Here is a 19,572-nt window from a genome sequence, read left to right on the forward strand (position 1 = left end):
CAAAAAAGTTAGAATAAAAAACATTACGCGCGAAGTTAGCAACAATGAAGATAGCAATTTAATTTTTAAATATTAATACCAACCTTAATTTTTGATTTTTTTTATTATATTTTTGTTTTTGTCACAAATTTTAAGACATTTCATTAAAAATTAAAAATTTATCAAAATTGACGTTGACATTTCTAACCGGAAGTTGACTATAACTTCATTAATATTGTAGATAAATATGTCGTGTTTGTATTCATTTTAAAGGTTTTTTAATGAATATTGCAAATATGTCAAAATTGAGGTTGACATTTTAAATCTGAAGTTAATTTTCATAAAATAGACAAATGGACAACTTCGTGATGTATTCATTATTAAAAAACCTTTAAAATGAGTCCAAACATGATGCATTTCTCTCAAAAAACAAAAAAAGTTAGAATAAAAAAAACATTAAACCCGAAATTAGCAACAATGAAGATAGCAATTTAATTTTTAAATATTAATACCAACCTTAATTTTTGATTTTTTTTATTATATTTTTGTTTTTGTCACAAATTTTAAGACATTTCATTAAAAATTAAAAATTTATCAAAATTGACGTTGACATTTCTAACCGGAAGTTGACTATAACTTGATTAATATTGAAGATAAATACGTCGTGTTTGTATTCATTTTAAAGGTTTTTTAATGAATATTGCAAATATGTCAAAATTGAGGTTGACATTTTAAATCTGAAGTTTATTTTCATAAAATAGACAAATGGACAACTTCGTGATGTATTCTTTATTAAAAAACCTTTAAAATGAGTCCAAACATGATGCATTTCTCTCAAAAAACAAAAAAGTTAGAATAAAAAAAACATTAAACCCGAAATTAGCAACAATGAAGATAGCAATTTAATTTTTAAATATTAATACCAACCTTAATTTTTGATTTTTTTTATTATATTTTTGTTTGTCACAAATTTTAAGACATTTCATAAAAATTAAAAATTTATCAAAATTGACGTTGACATTTCTAACCGGAAGTTGACCATAACTTCATTAATATTGTAGATAAATATGTCGTGTTTGTATTCATTTTAAAGGTTTTTTAATGAACATTGCAAATATGTCAAAATTGAGGTTGACATTTTAAATCTGAAGTTAATTTTCATAAAATAGACAAATGGACAACTTCGTGATGTATTCTTTATTAAAAAACCTTTAAAATGAGTCCAAACATGATGCAATTCTATCAAAAAACAAAAAAGTTAGAATAAAAAACATTACGCGCGAAGTTAGCAACAATGAAGATAGCAATTTAATTTTTAAATATTAATACCAACCTTAATTTTTGATTTTTTTTATTATATTTTTGTTTGTCACAAATTTTAAGACATTTCATAAAAATTAAAAATTTATCAAAATGACGTTGACATTTCAAACCGGAAGTTGCTTATATCTCGAGTAACATTGAAATTAAACATTTCATGTTTGGGCTGATTACAAAGGATTTTTCACGGCGATTACAAATATGTCAAAATTGACGTTGACATTTCTAACCGGAAGTTGACTAACTTCATTAATATTGAAGATAAATATGTCGTGTTTGTATTCATTTTAAAGGTTTTTTAATGAATATTGCAAATATGTCAAAATTGAGGTTAACATATTATGATGACATATTATGACATGTATAAATGAAGTGATTAGGACTTCTAGAGCAACCATTGATCAAGGTCTTATTGTCAAACCAAATATAGGTGACCACGAGTCTGATTATTACTGGGGTCTGGATAGCTGGTCTTGACTATATAGAAAAAAAAACGTTAAACACATATTAATTAACATTTTTTTGAGAACCCTACTTTATCGACAATTTTATCTGTCAACCCAAAACAACATAACCTCAACAATTAATTTACCTTTATTATCTCTTTTCGTTGATCTTGAAACTGCTCCGAGCAACAGAATTGGTTAATTTCTATTCCCCATTCTTCAAATTGATTAAACATTGATTCAAAACTGCATCTAGAATGGAATTATAACTTCAAATCCTTAATAATTTCTCTAAATGATTGAGAATTATCTCTTTAGTTATAAATTCACCTAAAATACGTTAGAAACACATTAATTAACATTTTTTTAAAGATTTTACCTGTAATTTAAAACGATTTCCTCGAATTTTCACGATTTTCTCCAAAGGCGTTGATTAAAATGCAAAATGTCTGACAAAAAACATTTGAAAATCAATCGCTAACTCTATTGTTCATTAAATTTGTTTAGATTTAGATTGATTTTTTTATTAAAAATTAATTAAATCAATTTTAATTACGAATAAGAACCCTACTTTATCGGCAGTTTATCTGTCAACCCAAAACAAGATAACCTCAAAAATTAATTTACCTTTATTATCCTTTCGTTCCTTTAATTCTAATACAATCAAGGAAGAGAATCTCTTTGTTTCTGCCTCTTTACCTCACGTCTCCATATTTCGCATAAAGTACTTCGACAAACTGTTAATTAAGACCTTGAGCTGCTCCAAGCATTCATTTCTGATTAAAAATTGATCCAAAACTGCATCTAAAATGGATTTATAAGATTAAAACGCTTCAAAATCACCTCGTTAATCGTTGGTAATTTTTTCTAAATGATTGAGAATTATCTCTTTAGTTATAAATTCACCTAAAATACGTTAAGCACACATTAATTAATACTTTTTTAAAGATTTTACCTGAAATTTGCGACGATTTCCTCCAATTTTCACGATTTTCTTCAAACGCTTTCATTAAAACGCAAGATGTCTGACAAAAAACATTTGAAAATAGATCGCGATTAAGACGCTAATTTCATTGCTAATTTCCACGTTTTAAAATTTAAGTAAATAATTTCTTTTAATTGAAATAATTAATTTTTATAATAAATAATTAAATTTGTTTAGATTTAGATTGATTTGTTTAGTAAAAATTAATTCATTCAATTTTAATTGCGATAACAACGCCGATAAAGAACGCTACTTTACCGGCGTTGTTATCTGTCAACCTAAAAACAACATAACCTCAAAAATTAATTTTTGTGTAATTATTTGTTTGGTAAGTTTTAATTTACTTTGTTTATTAATGAATGATTTATATGAATCGTTTCGATTTCTTGAAATAAGCCGCAAAAATTTATGTTAATACTTTATTGTACCAAATCCAAGCCGAATCTTAACAAAAATAATCAATTTTCAACAACTTCCTTTCGCGCGATTCATTATTTTTAATCCCCACATAGATTTGTTATTTGTGGTTTAATTCATTTGAAATTATAAGTCTAAGCTACATCGAAACCTTCGAAACACACATATTGTCGCGTAGAAACGTTATTATTAGTATTATTATTACAATTATTATTTTTATCAATTAATTAATAATTATTACATCCTTCAAAAAACGTTTATTACATATTTTTTCGATTAAATACTAAGAGGGGTAAAAATAAAAACAGCTTTTTTAAAAGTTTTTAACGTTAACGTAAAGTAGAAAGGGTGCGATTTAATTTTTTACGGTTGTGTGCGATTTAATACTAGAAAGAGGCAAAGTGTGTTTTTAAAAAAGTTGTTTTTTGGGTTTTAGATTAATTTTTGAACACATCGAACATTACAAAACGTTTTTTTTTGTTTTAATTCCTTAATTTTTTCTTATATGAGTATTTCTTTTTAGATTTTTTTTATTATTATTCTTGATATACTTAGAGACGATAAGCAAATACTGATTTATTTTTTTTTAACTCCGCTCGTACACCTAAATAGAGTGTTGTGCCGTATTTATCGTTCCTTTTTTTAGTTTTAATTTCCTCCTCGCTAATTTTAATTTAGAATCACTTAGAGCTTTTTGTACCAAAACAGAAAATGATCACCCTCCTCTATCAATAAATCGTCAACTCCTAAAACAAAAATTTTAATTTTGTAACTTCACGTTTAAACATAACCTTACCAACTGGCGCAACCATATGATTAGCTGGGGGAACTAAAGGGTCAGGTACTTCGGGTAACCGATACAACAACCAATAATGGTACCCCATTGGCTCCTCTTTAAACCCGGCCAAAGTGTGCACATAATGACCGTTTGGCCACTCGGACGCTTCGAAAGCAAATCGGGGGTCGGCCTCCATCGCCATTTGCATCACCGAGTAAAACGATGAGTTTCTGGGGGCCACCAAAGAAATCGTGTAATTCTCCGTGATATTCGTACCAACCCAAAGCGTGTATGTTATGGTTACATTCCTCGCATCGGAATCATTTCCGTGGTATTGTTGATTTTTCGTTAAACCATCATATTCCACTAAAAACATTAAAAAAAAAATTAAAAATGAGATTAGAATCACCCCAAACATACAGTGTGTCCCAGGATAGATGTTACAAGAGGTGTAATGACTTAAAAATTTTTGAAATTTATTTTAAGGCTAAGGAATTAAGCCCTGCTTGGTGTGAAGAGAATTTTAAGAGTATTTTCATATTTTGAAAACAAAGGTTTAGGTAAAGTAATCTTTTTGTTCATGATACTGAAAAATTTTATTAAGAAAAGTTGTTCAAAATGAGAAATTATGGTCCTATACAAAATTTCAGAAGGATCTATCTACTTTGGTTGAACCATCACATTTTAGTTTAAATAACATAAATATTGTATAGTAATTGAAATGTGAACTAAAACTGAGGGATAATACAATTTATTTGTCAATATTTGCGACTACTTAAGTCATTTTTTTTCATGGCATTTTTCATTGTTTTTTTTTTTCTTCACTCTGATCTAATCTAAAATATGGTGGTTTAATTAATCTAGGTAGATCTTTCTGAAATTTTGCATAGTGCCATAATTTTACATTCTGAATAACTTTTCTTGATGGTATTTTGCCGTATCATGAACAAAAAGCTTACTTTACCTGAACTCAAAATAGTTTTCGCTTCACTATCAAGGCCGAGTTGGTTTTGAAAATATGAAAATATACTTAAAATTCTCTCCACACCAAGCAGGGCTTAATTCCTCAGCCTTGAAATAAAATTCAAACATTTTTAAGTCATTATACCTCTTGTAACATCTATCCTGGGACACACTGTATAAAAAGTTAGGTTAGAATCACCCAAACATATAAAAAGTTAGGTTAGAATCACCTAAATAAATAAAAAGTGAGGTTAGAATCACCCCAAACAAATTTTTATTTGTTTGAGTGATTCTAACACTTTTTAGTGAGGTTAGAATCACCCAAACAAATAAAAAGTTAGGTTAGAATCACCTAAATAAATAAAAAGTGAGGTTAGAATCACCCCAAACAAAGAAAAAGTGAGGTTAGAATCACCTAAATAAATAAAAAGTGAGGTTAGAATCACCCAAAAACAAATTTTTATTTGTTTCGGCGATTCTAACACTTTTTAGTGAGGTTAGAATCACCTAAATAAATAAAAAGTGAGGTTAGAATCACCACAAACAAAGAAAAAGTGAGGTTAGAATCACCTAAATAAATAAAAAGTGAGGTTAGAATCACCTAAATAAATAAAAAGTGAGGTTAGAATCACCCCCAAACAAATTTTTATTTGTTTGGGTGATTCTAACACTTTTAGTGAGGTTAGAATCACCCAAACAAATAAAAAGTTAGGTTAGAATCACCTAAATAAATAAAAGTGAGGTTAGAATCACCCAAACAAATAAAAAGTTAGGTTAAAATCACCTAAATAAATAAAAAGTGAGGTTAGAATCACCCCAAACAAAGAAAAAGTGAGGTTAGAATCACCTAAATAAATAAAAAGTGAGGTTAGAATCACCCCCAAACAAATTTTTGTTTGTTTGGGTGATTAGAATCACCCAAATAAATAAAAAGTGAGGTTAGAATCACCCCAAACAAAGAAAAAGTGAGGTTAGAATCACCTAAATAAATAAAAAGTGAGGTTAGAATCACCCTCAAACAAATTTTTATTTGTTTGGGTGATTCTAACACTTTTTAGTGAGGTAAGAATCACCCAAACAAATAAAAAGTTAGATTAGAATCACCTAAATAAATAAAAAGTGAGGTTAGAACCACCCCAAACAAAGAAAAAGTGAGGTTAGCATCACCTAAATAAATAAAAAGTGAGGTTAGAATCACCTCAAACAAAGAAAAAGTGAGGTTAGAATCACCCAAACAAATAAAAAGTTAAGTTAGAATCACCCAAACAAATAAAAAGTTAGGTTAGAATCACCTAAATAGATAAAAAGTGAGGTTAGAATCACCTAAATAAATAAAAAGTGAGGTTAGAGTCACCCCAAACAAAGAAAAAATGAGGTTAGAATCACCTAAATAAATAAAAAGTGAGGTTAGAATCACTCAAACAAATAAAAAGTTAGGTTAGAAAAACCTAAATAAATAAAAAGTTAGGTTAGAAAAACCTAAATAAATAAAAAGTGAGGTTAGAATCACTCCAAACAAAGAAAAAGTGAGGTTAGAATCACCCTAAACAAAGAAAAAGTGAGGTTAGAATCACCTATAGCTCATTTTTTTTCTATAATACCTGCCAAATTGTTCTAAAGTTGGTAAAATTAACAGGGAGTTTTGTTTTATCATGTTTTGAAATAAATATGTCACACGGACGTTTGAACTTTCGTTATTCAAAAAGAAAAGGTGCATAAAAAATGTTGTGGGGTGTTTATTTGCCTAGAAAAGGTGTTTTGTTCTATTTATTTACTTTGTAGCACGTTTTTACAATGTACAGGGTGGTTCAAATTCGATGTCCGAATAGGCTATCTCGGAAACTATAAGAGTTAGAAAAAAAATAGCTTACATGTCATGAACTCATTTTTCGAGAAACTGCTAATGCCAAAAACCTCAAAGCGCTATCGTCTTTTGTTTTTCCCCTAGAGGCCAAAATTGAAAATATCGTAAAAGTAGCAAGTGTAATTATCTTGGTTATTATTATAGGTGGAGTATTATAACTAAGACATTATATGGACACTTTTTTACAGAGAATTTGATGACGTAGTCAAAAAAAAATTTTCGGTTTTAGATTTTGAGATATTATGTCAATTTTCGTTTTTTTAAATGAAAGCAACCACTGATTATTCGCTTATTAAATTCGTTATTTTTTTCTGATTACAAAAATATAGGGTTAGATAGGTCTATTTCTTATTGTTTTAGAATAAAGCTAAAAATAAACTTTTTTTTTAGAGTCGTCAAAGAAATTAAATTTACAGTTTCCTGTAAATTACGGTACTATAACTAAAAATTATTCTACTAAAAATTTATATAAAATTTACTTTATTTTCTAATATGTAACATTCTAACATGTTAAATTTTTCGTAATTTTCGTAATCCATCTTAAAAAGCAGGATTTTTAATTTGACACTTCAGAAAATTTTTGAATACAAACACATGTTGCTATGTTTATTTGAATTAAAAAAAATATTTATATGAGCGCCATCTATCAATGATTTATTAAGTCGTTTAATAATAATATTAAATATTAATAAAAAATGTGAAATAATGCAATCTATTCCAACTTTTGTGTAAAACAAATATAAATTAAATAGTTCAACAAATGTATTTGTTTCAAACATCAGAAATATGTTTTGTTTAATTTTTAGTTATAATTTACAGGAAACTGTAAGTTTAATTTCTTTGACGACACTAAAAATAAGTTTTTTTAGGTTTATTCTAAAACAATAAGAAATAGACCTGTTAAACCCTATGTTTTTGTAATCAGAAAAAAATAACGGATTTAATAACCGAATAATCGGTGGTTGTTTCCATTTAAAAAAACCAAAATTGTCATGATATCTCAAAATCTAAACCCGAACAATTCTCTTTGACTACGTCATGAAATTTTCTGTAAAAAAGTGTCCATATAATGTCTTAGTTATAATACTCCACCTATAATAATAACCAAGATAATTGCACTTGCTGGTTTTACGATATTTTCAATTTTGGCCTCTAGGTGAAAAACAAAAGACGATAGCGCTTTAATGTTTTCGGCATTAGCAGTTTCTCGAAAAACGAGATCATGACATGTAAGCTACTTTTTTTTCTAACTCTTATAGTTTCCGAGTTAGTCTATTCGGACATCGAATTTGAACCACCCTGTACAGGGTGTCCCAATTTCGATGTCCGCATAGGCTATCTCCGAAACTAAAAGAGATAGAAAAAAAGTAGCTTACATGTCATGATCTCGTTTTTCGAGAAAATGCTAATGCCGAAAACTCCGAACAGCTATCGTCTTTTGTTTTCGCCCTATCGGCAAAAACTGAAAATTTTGCGAAAACGACAATCGCGAATATCTCACTTATTATCAAAGATGGAGTATTATAAATAAAACATTATATGGGCAACTTTTTACGAAGAATTCAGTGGCGTAGGTAGAATTTTTTTCCCATCTTTTATTTTCGAGATTTTAGACGTAACTTTATTTTTTAAATGGAAACCGTAGTTGGCTATGTCTTAAAATAATTTGTTATTTTCTTTTGATAACAAATATATATAGTTTGTCGGGTATATTTCTTATAGTTATTGAATAATTAACAAAAATTCATTTTGATCTATCTAAAACTAATGTATGTATTTAAAAGTTAATGTTGCTATGGTGATAACCATACATACTATGATGGAACATAATGTATCAAATAAATGCCAAAGTTTGTATTTAAAAATTCGATAACAACTCTGGCATTATGTGCTGGTACGATGCACCAGCATTTTAGGTGTCAAAGTATAACAAAACTAAATAAAACTTTACAATGAATTTGGAAAATTATGAAAAATGTAACATGATGGAATGCTATATGTTATCAGATAAGAATGCGACGTTACGTCTAGAAGTTACGTCTAAAATCTCGAAAATAAAAGATGGGAAAAAAATTCTACCTACGCCACTGAATTCTTCGTAAAAAGTTGCCCATATAATGTTTTATTTATAATACTCCATCTTTGATAATAAGTGAGATATTCGCGATTGTCGTTTTCGCAAAATTTTCAGTTTTTGCCGATAGGGCGAAAACAAAAGACGATAGCTGTTCGGAGTTTTCGGCATTAGCATTTTCTCGAAAAACGAGATCATGACATGTAAACTACTTTTTTTCTATCTCTTTTAGTTTCGGAGATAGCCTATGCGGACATCGAAATTGGGACACCCTGTACATTGACAAGTATTATAGAAAAAAAACGAACTATAAATAAATAAAAAGTGAGGTTACAATCACCCCCAAACAATTTTTTATTTGTTTGGCTGATTCTAACACTTTTTAGTGAGGTTAGAATCACCCAAACAAATAAAAAGTTAGGTTAGAATCACCCCAAACAAATAAAAAGTGAGGTTAGAATCACCCAAACAAATAAAAAGTGAGGTTAAATCAATTTTACCATGATTCTCATCTTCTTGATCGATCTTTCCACAATCAAATCCTCGAATGGCGCTTAACCCCTTTGAAGATAACGCCAAAATAACTTCCGCCGTTAATCCCGGATCGGTGAAAGCCCCATCGGGGTCTTGTTTGCTTTCGATATAACCGATAGCGGCGGATTTATTCCAGTAATTATTCGCTTCCGGTGCATCTTGTAAAGCCTAAAATGTTTCGTTTAGTTTTTAAAGTTGTTAAATTGGGTGAAATTAGTACTACCAAAATTGTTAAAGCCGTGTTGTATAAGTTCCCGAAACTTCCATCGGGTAATTGTTGCCTCGCTAAGCTCATTCCGGGGCGTTTTAACGAATGTTGGAGATTTCTGTGGCGGTGATCGCGAACTATGCATCTTAGAGCCAAAATTGTCATCGCCAAAGTATCTAAAAATGATTTTTGGTGTAATTCAAGAATCATCAAGTTGTATATTCGTAATCTTTATAAAATAACCTCTAAAATGAGTCCAAACATGACGCATTTATCTCGAAAAACAAAAAAGTTAGAACAAAAAACATTAAACCCGAAGTTAGCAACAATGAAGATACCAACAATATTAATACCAACCTTAATTTTTGATTTTTTTTTATTTTATTTTCATTTTTGTGACAAATTTTAAGACATTTTATAAAAATTAAAAATATCAAAATTGACGTTGACATTTCTAACCGGAAGTTGACCACAACTTCATTAATATTGAAGATAAATATGTCGTGTTTGTATTCATTTTAAAGGTTTTTTAATGAAGATTACAAATATGTCAAAATTGAGGTTAACATTATAAACCGGAAGTTGACCATAACTTCATTAATATTGAAGATAAATATGTCGTGTTTGTATTCATTTTAAAGGTTTTTTAATGAAGATTACAAATATGTCAAAATTGAAATTGATATTTTAAATCTGAAGTTAGCTGTCATAAAAAGTGTCTAAAGGCTTTTTGGACAGTTATAAAGCTTATCTAAAGTGTTTTAAAGTCGTCAAAACGTATTTAAACTCTTTCTGGACATTTACGAAGGCATCCAGAGGGATTTTAAAGATGTCAAAAAGTGTCTAAAAGCTTTCTGGACAATTCTAGAAGCCCTCTAATGATTTATATAGTCGTCAAAAAGTGTCCAGAAGCTTTCTAATGATTTCTATAATCTTCAAAAGGTATTCAGAAGATATTTAATGATTTCAATAGTAGTTAAAAATTGTTCTTAAACGTTCTAATGATTGCCATGGACATCAAAAAGTATCTAAACGCTTTCTGGATAATTATAAAGATTGCCAGAAACATGATGCACTTCTTTCAAAAAACAACTTTTTGGTGAAAATAACTTTGCTTTTAAGTTTTCTGTTACCAATTGACATTCTAAATATCAAATTTGATCATTTTTCATCACAAAAAGATATTAATGTCAAAAATGACATTTAAAAGACATCTTAAAGACTAAATTTAGAATTTTCTAACAGTTTGACATTCTAATTGACATGTGAACCTCAATTTTTGCTACGAATTGACGTTCTAACTGTCAAATTTGATTATTTGGCATCACACGAAAATTTTAACATCAAAAGTGACATCTAAATGATAGCTTAAAGACAAAATTGACAATTTGACATTCTAAATGACATATTTACCTTATTTTCAGCTACCAAGTGACATTCTAACTGTCAAATTTCATCATTTTTCATTATAAAAAAGATATTAATGTCAACAATGACGTTTAAATGATATATGTCAACGTCAATTTTTGCAACGAATTGACATTCTAACTGTCAAATTTTATCATTTTGCATCACAAGAAGATATTAATGTCAAAAATGACATTTGAATGACATCTTATACTAGATTAAATTCATAATTTTCTTAAAGTTTGACATCTATACCTCATTTTTAGACACCAATTGATATTGTAACTGTCAAAAATGATTAATTAGAATCATACGAGGATTTTAATGTCAAAAGTGACATCTTATAGATTAAATTTACAATTTGACATCTTAAATGACAGCTAAATGTCATTTTATCCGTTAAATTTGGTAATTTTTCTTAACATGAAACTTTTGATATTAATAGTGACGTCTAAATGACAGCCTAAAAGAATCAAATTTGATCGTTTTGTATCGCACGAAGATTTTAATATCAAAAGTGATATTTGAGTAGCAATTTAAAGATAAAATTTACAAATTTCTTAGATTTTGACATCCTCTGTGACATCTCTACCTCATTTTTTGATATCAATTGACATTTTAACTGTCAAATTTGATTATTTTGCATCACAGGACGATTTTAATATACAATTTTCTTACGGTTTGACTTTATACGTTGTAATCTCACCTAGTTTAGTGATAATAACATTACTTTTAAGTTTATCGGATTGATTAAAAAAATTTTTTTGAGGTTAAGTTTTTGGGGGAATTTTTTTGTAACTAAAAAACTATTTTTTTTTTCGTTTCTAACCCTTTGTGTCCCGACGGTACTTTAAAGTACCGGTAGTTTTAAACACTCATTTTAAACTGTAGAATTTTTAAATTAACATCTTTTTTGACACTTTTAGGTTATACGAAAATGTAAGTTTTGTTTCAACTTTTTTTTTCTCTATATTTTTCCAATCTAACCCGACAATTATTATACATCATTTTAAAGAGAAAGCTTTGAGCTTTAATTTAGAATAAGTCTCATTCCTTAATTTCAATAAATACGGCTTCCAGGAACTTTTAAAGTAGCATCTTTTTTGACACTTTTAGGTTAGACGAAAATGTAAGTTTATTTCAACATTTTTTTTCTCTGTATTTTTCGAATCTAACCCAACAATTATTATACATCATTTTAAAGAGAAAGCTTTGAGCTTTAATTTAGAATAAGTCTTATTCCTTAATTTCAATAAATACGGCTTCCAGGAACTTTTAAATTAGCATCTCTTTTGACACTTTTAGGTTATACGAAAATGTAAGTTTTATTTCAACATTTATTTTCTCTATATTTTTCCAATCGAACCCTACAATTATTATACATCATTTTAAAGAGAAAGCTTTGAGCTTTAATTTAGAATAAGTCTTATTCCTTAATTTCAATAAATACGGCTTCCAGGAACTTTTAAATTAGCATCTTTTTTGACACTTTTAGGTTATACGAAAATGTAAGTTTTATTTCAACATTTATTTTCTCTATATTTTTCCAATCGAACCCTACAATTATTATACATCATTTTAAAGAAAAAGCTTTGAGCTTTAATTTAGAATAAGTCTTATTCCTTCATTTCAATAAATACGGCTTCCAGGAACTTTTAAATTAGCATCTTTTTTGACACTTTTAGGTTATACGAAAATGTAAGTTTTATTTCAACATTTATTTTCTCTATATTTTTCCAATCGAACTCTACAATTATTATACATCATTTTAAAGAGAAAGCTTTGAACTTTAATTTAGAATAAGTCTCATTCCTTAATTTCAATAAATACGGCTTCCAGGAACTTTTAAAGTAGCATCTTTTTTGACACTTTTAGGTTATACGAAAATGTAAGTTTTATTTCAACATTTATTTTCTCTATATTTTTCCAATCGAACCCTACAATTATTATACATCATTTTAAAGAGAAAGCTTTGAGCTTTAATTTAGAATAAGTCTCATTCCTTAATTTCAATAAATACGGCTTCCAGGAACTTTTAAAGTAGCATCTTTTTTGACACTTTTAGGTTATACGAAAATGTAAGTTTTATTTCAACATTTATTTTCTCTATATTTTTCCAATCGAACCCTACAATTATTATACATCATTTTAAAGAGAAAGCTTTGAGCTTTAATTTAGAATAAGTCTCATTCCTTAATTTCAATCAATACGGCTTCCAGGAACTTTTAAAGTAGCATCTTTTTTGACACTTTTAGGTTATACGAAAATGTAAGTTTTATTTCAACATTTATTTTCTCTATATTTTTCCAATCGAACCCTACAATTATTATACATCATTTTAAAGAGAAAGCTTTGAGCTTTAATTTAGAATAAGTCTCATTCCTTAATTTCAATAAATACGACTTCCAGGAACTTTTAAAGTAGCATCTTTTTGACACTTTTAGGTTATACGAAAATGTAAGTTTTATTTCAACTTTTTTTTTCTCAATATTTTTCCAATCCAACCCGACGATTATTATATATCATTCTAAAGAGAAAGCTTTGAGCTTTAATTTAGAATAAGTCTCAGTCCTTAATTTCAATAAATACGGCTTCCAGGAACTTTTAAATTAGCATCTTTTTTGACACTTTTAGGTTATACGAAAATGTAAGTTTTATTTCAACATTTATTTTCTCTATATTTTTCCAATCGAACCCTACAATTATTATACATCATTTTAAAGAGAAAGCTTTGAGCTTTAATTTAAAATAAGTCTCATTCCTTAATTTCAATCAATACGACTTCCAGGAATTTTTAAAGTAGCATCTTTTTTGACACTTTTAGGTTATACGAAAATGTAAGTTTTATTTCAACATTTATTTTCTCTATATTTTTCCAATCGAACCCTACAATTATTATACATCATTTTAAAGAGAAAGCTTTGAGCTTTAATTTAGAATAAGTCTCATTCCTTAATTTCAATAAATACGGCTTCCAGGAACTTTTAAAGTAGCATCATTTTTGACACTTTTAGGTTATACGAAAATGTAAGTTTTATTTCAACTTTTTTTTTCTCAATATTTTTCCAATCCAACCCGACGATTATTATATATCATTCTAAAGAGAAAGCTTTGAGCTTTAATTTAGAATAAGTCTCATTCCTTAATTTCAATAAATACGGCTTCCAGGAACTTTTAAATTAGCATCATTTTTGACACTTTTAGGTTATACGAAAATGTAAGTTTTATTTCAACTTTTTTTTTCTCAATATTTTTCCAATCCAACCCGACGATTATTATATATCATTCTAAAGAGAAAGCTTTGAGCTTTAATTTAGAATAAGTCTCATTCCTTAATTTCAATAAATACGGCTTCCAGGAACTTTTAAAGTAGCATCTTTTTTGACACTTTTAGGTTATACGAAAATGTAAGTTTTATTTCAACTTTTTTTTTCTCAATATTTTTCCAATCCAACCCGACGATTATTATACATCATTTTAAAGAGAAAGCTTTGAGCTTTAATTTAGAATAAGTCTCATTCCTTAATTTCAATAAATACGGCTTCCAGGAACTTTTAAAGTAGCATCTTTTTTGACACTTTTAGGTTATACGAAAATGTAAGTTTTATTTCAACTTTTTTTTTCTCTGTATTTTTCCAATCGAACCCTACAATTATTATACATCATTTTAAAGAGAAAGCTTTGAGCTTTAATTTAGAATAAGTCTCATTCCTTAATTTCAATAAATACGACTTCCAGGAACTTTTAAAGTAGCATCTTTTTTGACACTTTTAGGTTATACGAAAATGTAAGTTTTATTTCAACATTTATTTTCTCTATATTTTTCCAATCGAACCCTACAATTATTATACATCATTTTAAAGAGAAAGCTTTGAGCTTTAATTTAGAATTAGTCTTATTCCTTAATTTCAATAAATACGGCTTCCAGGAACTTTTAAAGTAGCATCTTTTTTGACACTTTTAGGTTATACGAAAATGTAAGTTTTATTTCAACTTTTTTTTTCTCAATATTTTTCCAATCCAACCCGACGATTATTATATATCATTCTAAAGAGAAAGCTTTGAGCTTTAATTTAGAATAAGTCTCATTCCTTAATTTCAATAAATACGGCTTCCAGGAACTTTTAAATTAGCATCATTTTTGACACTTTTAGGTTATACGAAAATGTAAGTTTTATTTCAACTTTTTTTTTCTCAATATTTTTCCAATCCAACCCGACGATTATTATATATCATTCTAAAGAGAAAGCTTTGAGCTTTAATTTAGAATAAGTCTCATTCCTTAATTTCAATAAATACGGCTTCCAGGAACTTTTAAATTAGCATCATTTTTGACACTTTTAGGTTATACGAAAATGTAAGTTTTATTTCAACTTTTTTTTTCTCAATATTTTTCCAATCCAACCCGACGATTATTATATATCATTCTAAAGAGAAAGCTTTGAGCTTTAATTTAGAATAAGTCTCATTCCTTAATTTCAATAAATACGGCTTCCAGGAACTTTTAAAGTAGCATCTTTTTTGACACTTTTAGGTTATACGAAAATGTAAGTTTTATTTCAACTTTTTTTTTCTCAATATTTTTCCAATCCAACCCGACGATTATTATACATCATTTTAAAGAGAAAGCTTTGAGCTTTAATTTAGAATAAGTCTCATTCCTTAATTTCAATAAATACGGCTTCCAGGAACTTTTAAAGTAGCATCTTTTTTGACACTTTTAGGTTATACGAAAATGTAAGTTTTATTTCAACTTTTTTTTTCTCAATATTTTTCCAATCCAACCCGACGATTATTATATATCATTCTAAAGAGAAAGCTTTGAGCTTTAATTTAGAATAAGTCTCATTCCTTAATTTCAATAAATACGACTTCCAGGAACTTTTAAAGTAGCATCTTTTTTGACACTTTTAGGTTATACGAAAATGTAAGTTTTATTTCAACTTTTTTTTTCTCAATATTTTTCCAATCCAACCCGACGATTATTATACATCATTTTAAAGAGAAAGCTTTGAGCTTTAATTTAGAATAAGTCTCATTCCTTAATTTCAATAAATACGGCTTCCAGGAACTTTTAAAGTAGCATCTTTTTTGACACTTTTAGGTTATACGAAAATGTAAGTTTTATTTCAACTTTTTTTTTCTCAATATTTTTCCAATCCAACCCAACAATTATTATACATCATTTTAAAGAGAAAGCTTTAAGCTTTAATTTAGAATAAGTCTTATTCCTTAATTTCAATAAATACGACTTCCAGGAACTTTTAAAGTAGCATCTTTTTTGACACTTTTAGGTTATACGAAAATGTAAGTTTTATTTCAACTTTTTTTTTCTCAATATTTTTCCAATCCAACCCATCAATTATTATACATCATTTTAAAAGGAAAGCTTTGAGCTTTAATTTAAAATAAGTCTCATTCCTTAATTTCAATAAATACGGCTTCCAGGAACTTTTAAAGTAGCATCTTTTTTGACACTTTTAGGTTATACGAAAATGTAAGTTTTATTTCAACATTTATTTTCTCTATATTTTTCCAATCGAACCCAACAATTATTATACATCATTTTAAAGAGAAAGCTTTGAACTTTAATTTAGAATAAGTCTCATTCCTTAATTTCAATAAATACGGCTTCCAGGAACTTTTAAAATAGCATCTTTTTTGACACTTTTAGGTTATACGAAAATGTAAGTTTTATTTCAACATTTATTTTCTCTATATTTTTCCAATCGAACCCTACAATTATTATACATCATTTTAAAGAGAAAGCTTTGAGCTTTAATTTAGAATAAGTCTCATTCCTTAATTTCAATAAATACGACTTCCAGGAACTTTTAAAGTAGCATCTTTTTTGACACTTTTAGGTTATACGAAAATGTAAGTTTTATTTCAACATTTATTTTCTCTATATTTTTCCAATCGAACCCTAAAATTATTATACATCATTTTAAAGAGAAAGCTTTGAGCTTTAATTTAGAATAAGTCTCATTCCTTAATTTCAATAAATACGGCTTCCAGGAACTTTTAAATTAGCATCTTTTTTGACACTTTTAGGTTATACGAAAATGTAAGTTTTATTTCAACATTTATTTTCTCTATATTTTTCCAATCGAACCCTACAATTATTATACATCATTTTAAAGAGAAAGCTTTGAGCTTTAATTTAAAATAAGTCTCATTCCTTAATTTCAATAAACACGGCTTCCAGAAAATTTGGAATTATGCGAAAATAGGGGGATTGCATATTTTGCTAAAATTGATTCCAAAGCCATTTTTGCCACATTTTTTACTTGTTGGGACACAAAGGGTTAATTTATTTATTAACTAAATAATAAATTAAAAACGAATTAATTAATTTAAACCAAATTTTGAATTAAAATAATTTTTTAAATCAAAATTAATTTAAGTTGGTATTAATCACAACATAACCTCACAAAACCAACTCACCAATGTTATGATCTTTCGCGTTACTGGCGATATCTAGTAGCCTCCTTATTTGTTTCTTTCTCAAATGGGCTTTTGCGCTGCAAACTGCCAAACTTGCGTAAGCAAAATCTAAATCGTGGGTTGATTCATGATGTTGCAAAGTGCCGATTAAATCGTGTCCATGGAATTGTCTTGGATCCTCGCATAAAGCACTCAAAGCTAACGAATATTGCGCTAATTTCGGTGGGGTGACCGGAATTTCGTGGTGCCTTAAATCAAATTAATTAAGATAAAACAACATTTTATCCCCAAAAATTACCTCCACAACAACACAACGATTTCAACCTCCATTTGTTTGGATGAAAGTTGCATCTCAACGCTCGAAGGGAGTAATCCTTTGAGATCATCGTTCGATTGGATTAATTGTAACGTTGTGATTACTTTTGGGGTATCATTTCTCCACCCATAATCGGGTTCTCGTTGCGAAACCAACCAAGCGAGCGCTTTTTGAACACTCGTTTCGCATTCTAAACACGTATTCGCCGATAAAGAGAATGGGGATAATTCTGTTGTTGATGTTGAGGCTAAAATTTGTTTAATTTTGTTAATAAAATTGAGAAAATAGTTCAAAATTACGTTTAAGTGATGATGAGGCCACCGTTTGAAGGAGTAAATCTTCGCAGATCACCACAGAGAATGTTATTATTAATAAAAATCCAATCCCGGAGATGATTAAACGAAACATCCTGTATATAAAGCGAATTAGTATGATTCATCCTTTATGACTCATTTTTTTTTGAGGTTAGCTTCTTTGTATGAAGTAAAAATAGATTTTTGGAATCGATTTTTTGTTAAATGGGACTTTTTCCACTTTAACCCCGTTTAATGACATTTTTTTGACAGATTCGAATTTGACATAACCTCAATTAATAATGGCTATATTCAAGGTGGTGTTTTTAACGATTAATTAATTTTTATTTAACAATTTTTGCGGATTAAATCCGAAATAAAAAATCGATCGAATCGAAATTGCATAAAATCTTACCTTTACTCGAGGCGATTTCTTTAATTTTCAACCTAATTAAATTCGAGACCGTAACTACGAAAAATTCGAAACGCGAAATGTATAAGTCGCCTTCCGTTTCCGGCGATAAACTGCGAAGCTTCAACTGTACGGAGCTTTCGTCGTTGGGCGAGCTTTTTGTACGCGGCCCGACCAAAAAGCTCGCTCGCGGTTGCGCAAAACGTCCCTTTTCCGCGGTATTGATTCGTCTAGGAAAAGGACGTTCATTCAACTGGTACCGCCACCAGACGTAATCCGTGAATGGAAAAAAAGATGACTCATAATTAACTTTATTAAAAATAATTCATCTAGATTCGAAAATAACCCCAAATGTAGGTTGAAACGTCGGTTAATTTTAAAAGTAGGAAATGTCAAAAAATTAAATGTCAAGTTGACATTTAAATGTCAAAATTAACTTTTTATTTGAAAATACGTTTTAGTTGCTATAATTACACATTAATAAATACATATTAATCTATTATATTCTACTTTTTAATTCGGAGGAGTTGAATTGAAACGCCAAAAAAGGGTTGCTATTGATCAGTTTTACTTCAATAAAAATGTTTTGACATATTTGTAATCTTCACTAAAAAACCTTTAAAATGAGTACAAACACGACATATTTATCTTCAATATTAATGAAGTTACGTCGACTTCCGGTTAGAAATGTCAACGTCAATTTTGACATATTTGTAATCGTCGTGAAATATCCTTTAAAATGAGCCCAAACATGATACGTTTAATTCCGATATTACTCGAGATGTAAGCAACTTCCGGTTTGAAATGTCAACGTCATTTTAATACATTTTTAATTTTTATAAAATTTCTTAAAATTTGTCACAAAAACGAAATTATAATAAAAAAAAAATCAAAAATTTAGGTTGGTATTAATACTGTTGGTATCTTCATTATTGCTAACTTCGTGTTTAATGTTTTTCGAGATAAGTGTGTCATGTTTGGACTCATTTTAAAGGTTTTTTAATAAAGAATACATCACGAAGTTGTATATTTTATGAAAATTAACTTCAGATTTAAAATGTCAACCTCAATTTTGACATATTTGCAATGTTCATTAAAAAACCTTTAAAATGAGTACAAACACGACACA

At 28.3% G+C, this 19,572-nt stretch overlaps 1 protein-coding gene across 1 annotated transcript; it reads right to left on the reverse strand.

Annotated features, from left to right (window-relative positions):
- Positions 1–3,135: 3,135 nt before the first annotated feature.
- LOC111418702 (uncharacterized protein CG3556) lies at positions 3,136–18,605 on the reverse strand. The gene is made up of 8 exons (XM_023051345.2): positions 18,447–18,605; positions 18,038–18,147; positions 17,721–17,985; positions 17,423–17,670; positions 9,584–9,744; positions 9,327–9,528; positions 3,944–4,291; positions 3,136–3,893 (listed from the first exon to the last, which is right to left on the reverse strand). Exons 2-8 carry the CDS (start codon positions 18,144–18,146, stop codon positions 3,832–3,834), a joined length of 1,395 nt encoding a protein of 464 aa, XP_022907113.1. The 5' UTR covers position 18,147; positions 18,447–18,605; the 3' UTR covers positions 3,136–3,831.
- Positions 18,606–19,572: the final 967 nt, after the last annotated feature.

The sequence above is a fragment of the Onthophagus taurus genome, unplaced genomic scaffold (genome assembly GCF_036711975.1).
Source record: "Onthophagus taurus isolate NC unplaced genomic scaffold, IU_Otau_3.0 ScKx7SY_16, whole genome shotgun sequence".
Taxonomy (NCBI): Eukaryota; Metazoa; Arthropoda; class Insecta; order Coleoptera; family Scarabaeidae; genus Onthophagus; species Onthophagus taurus.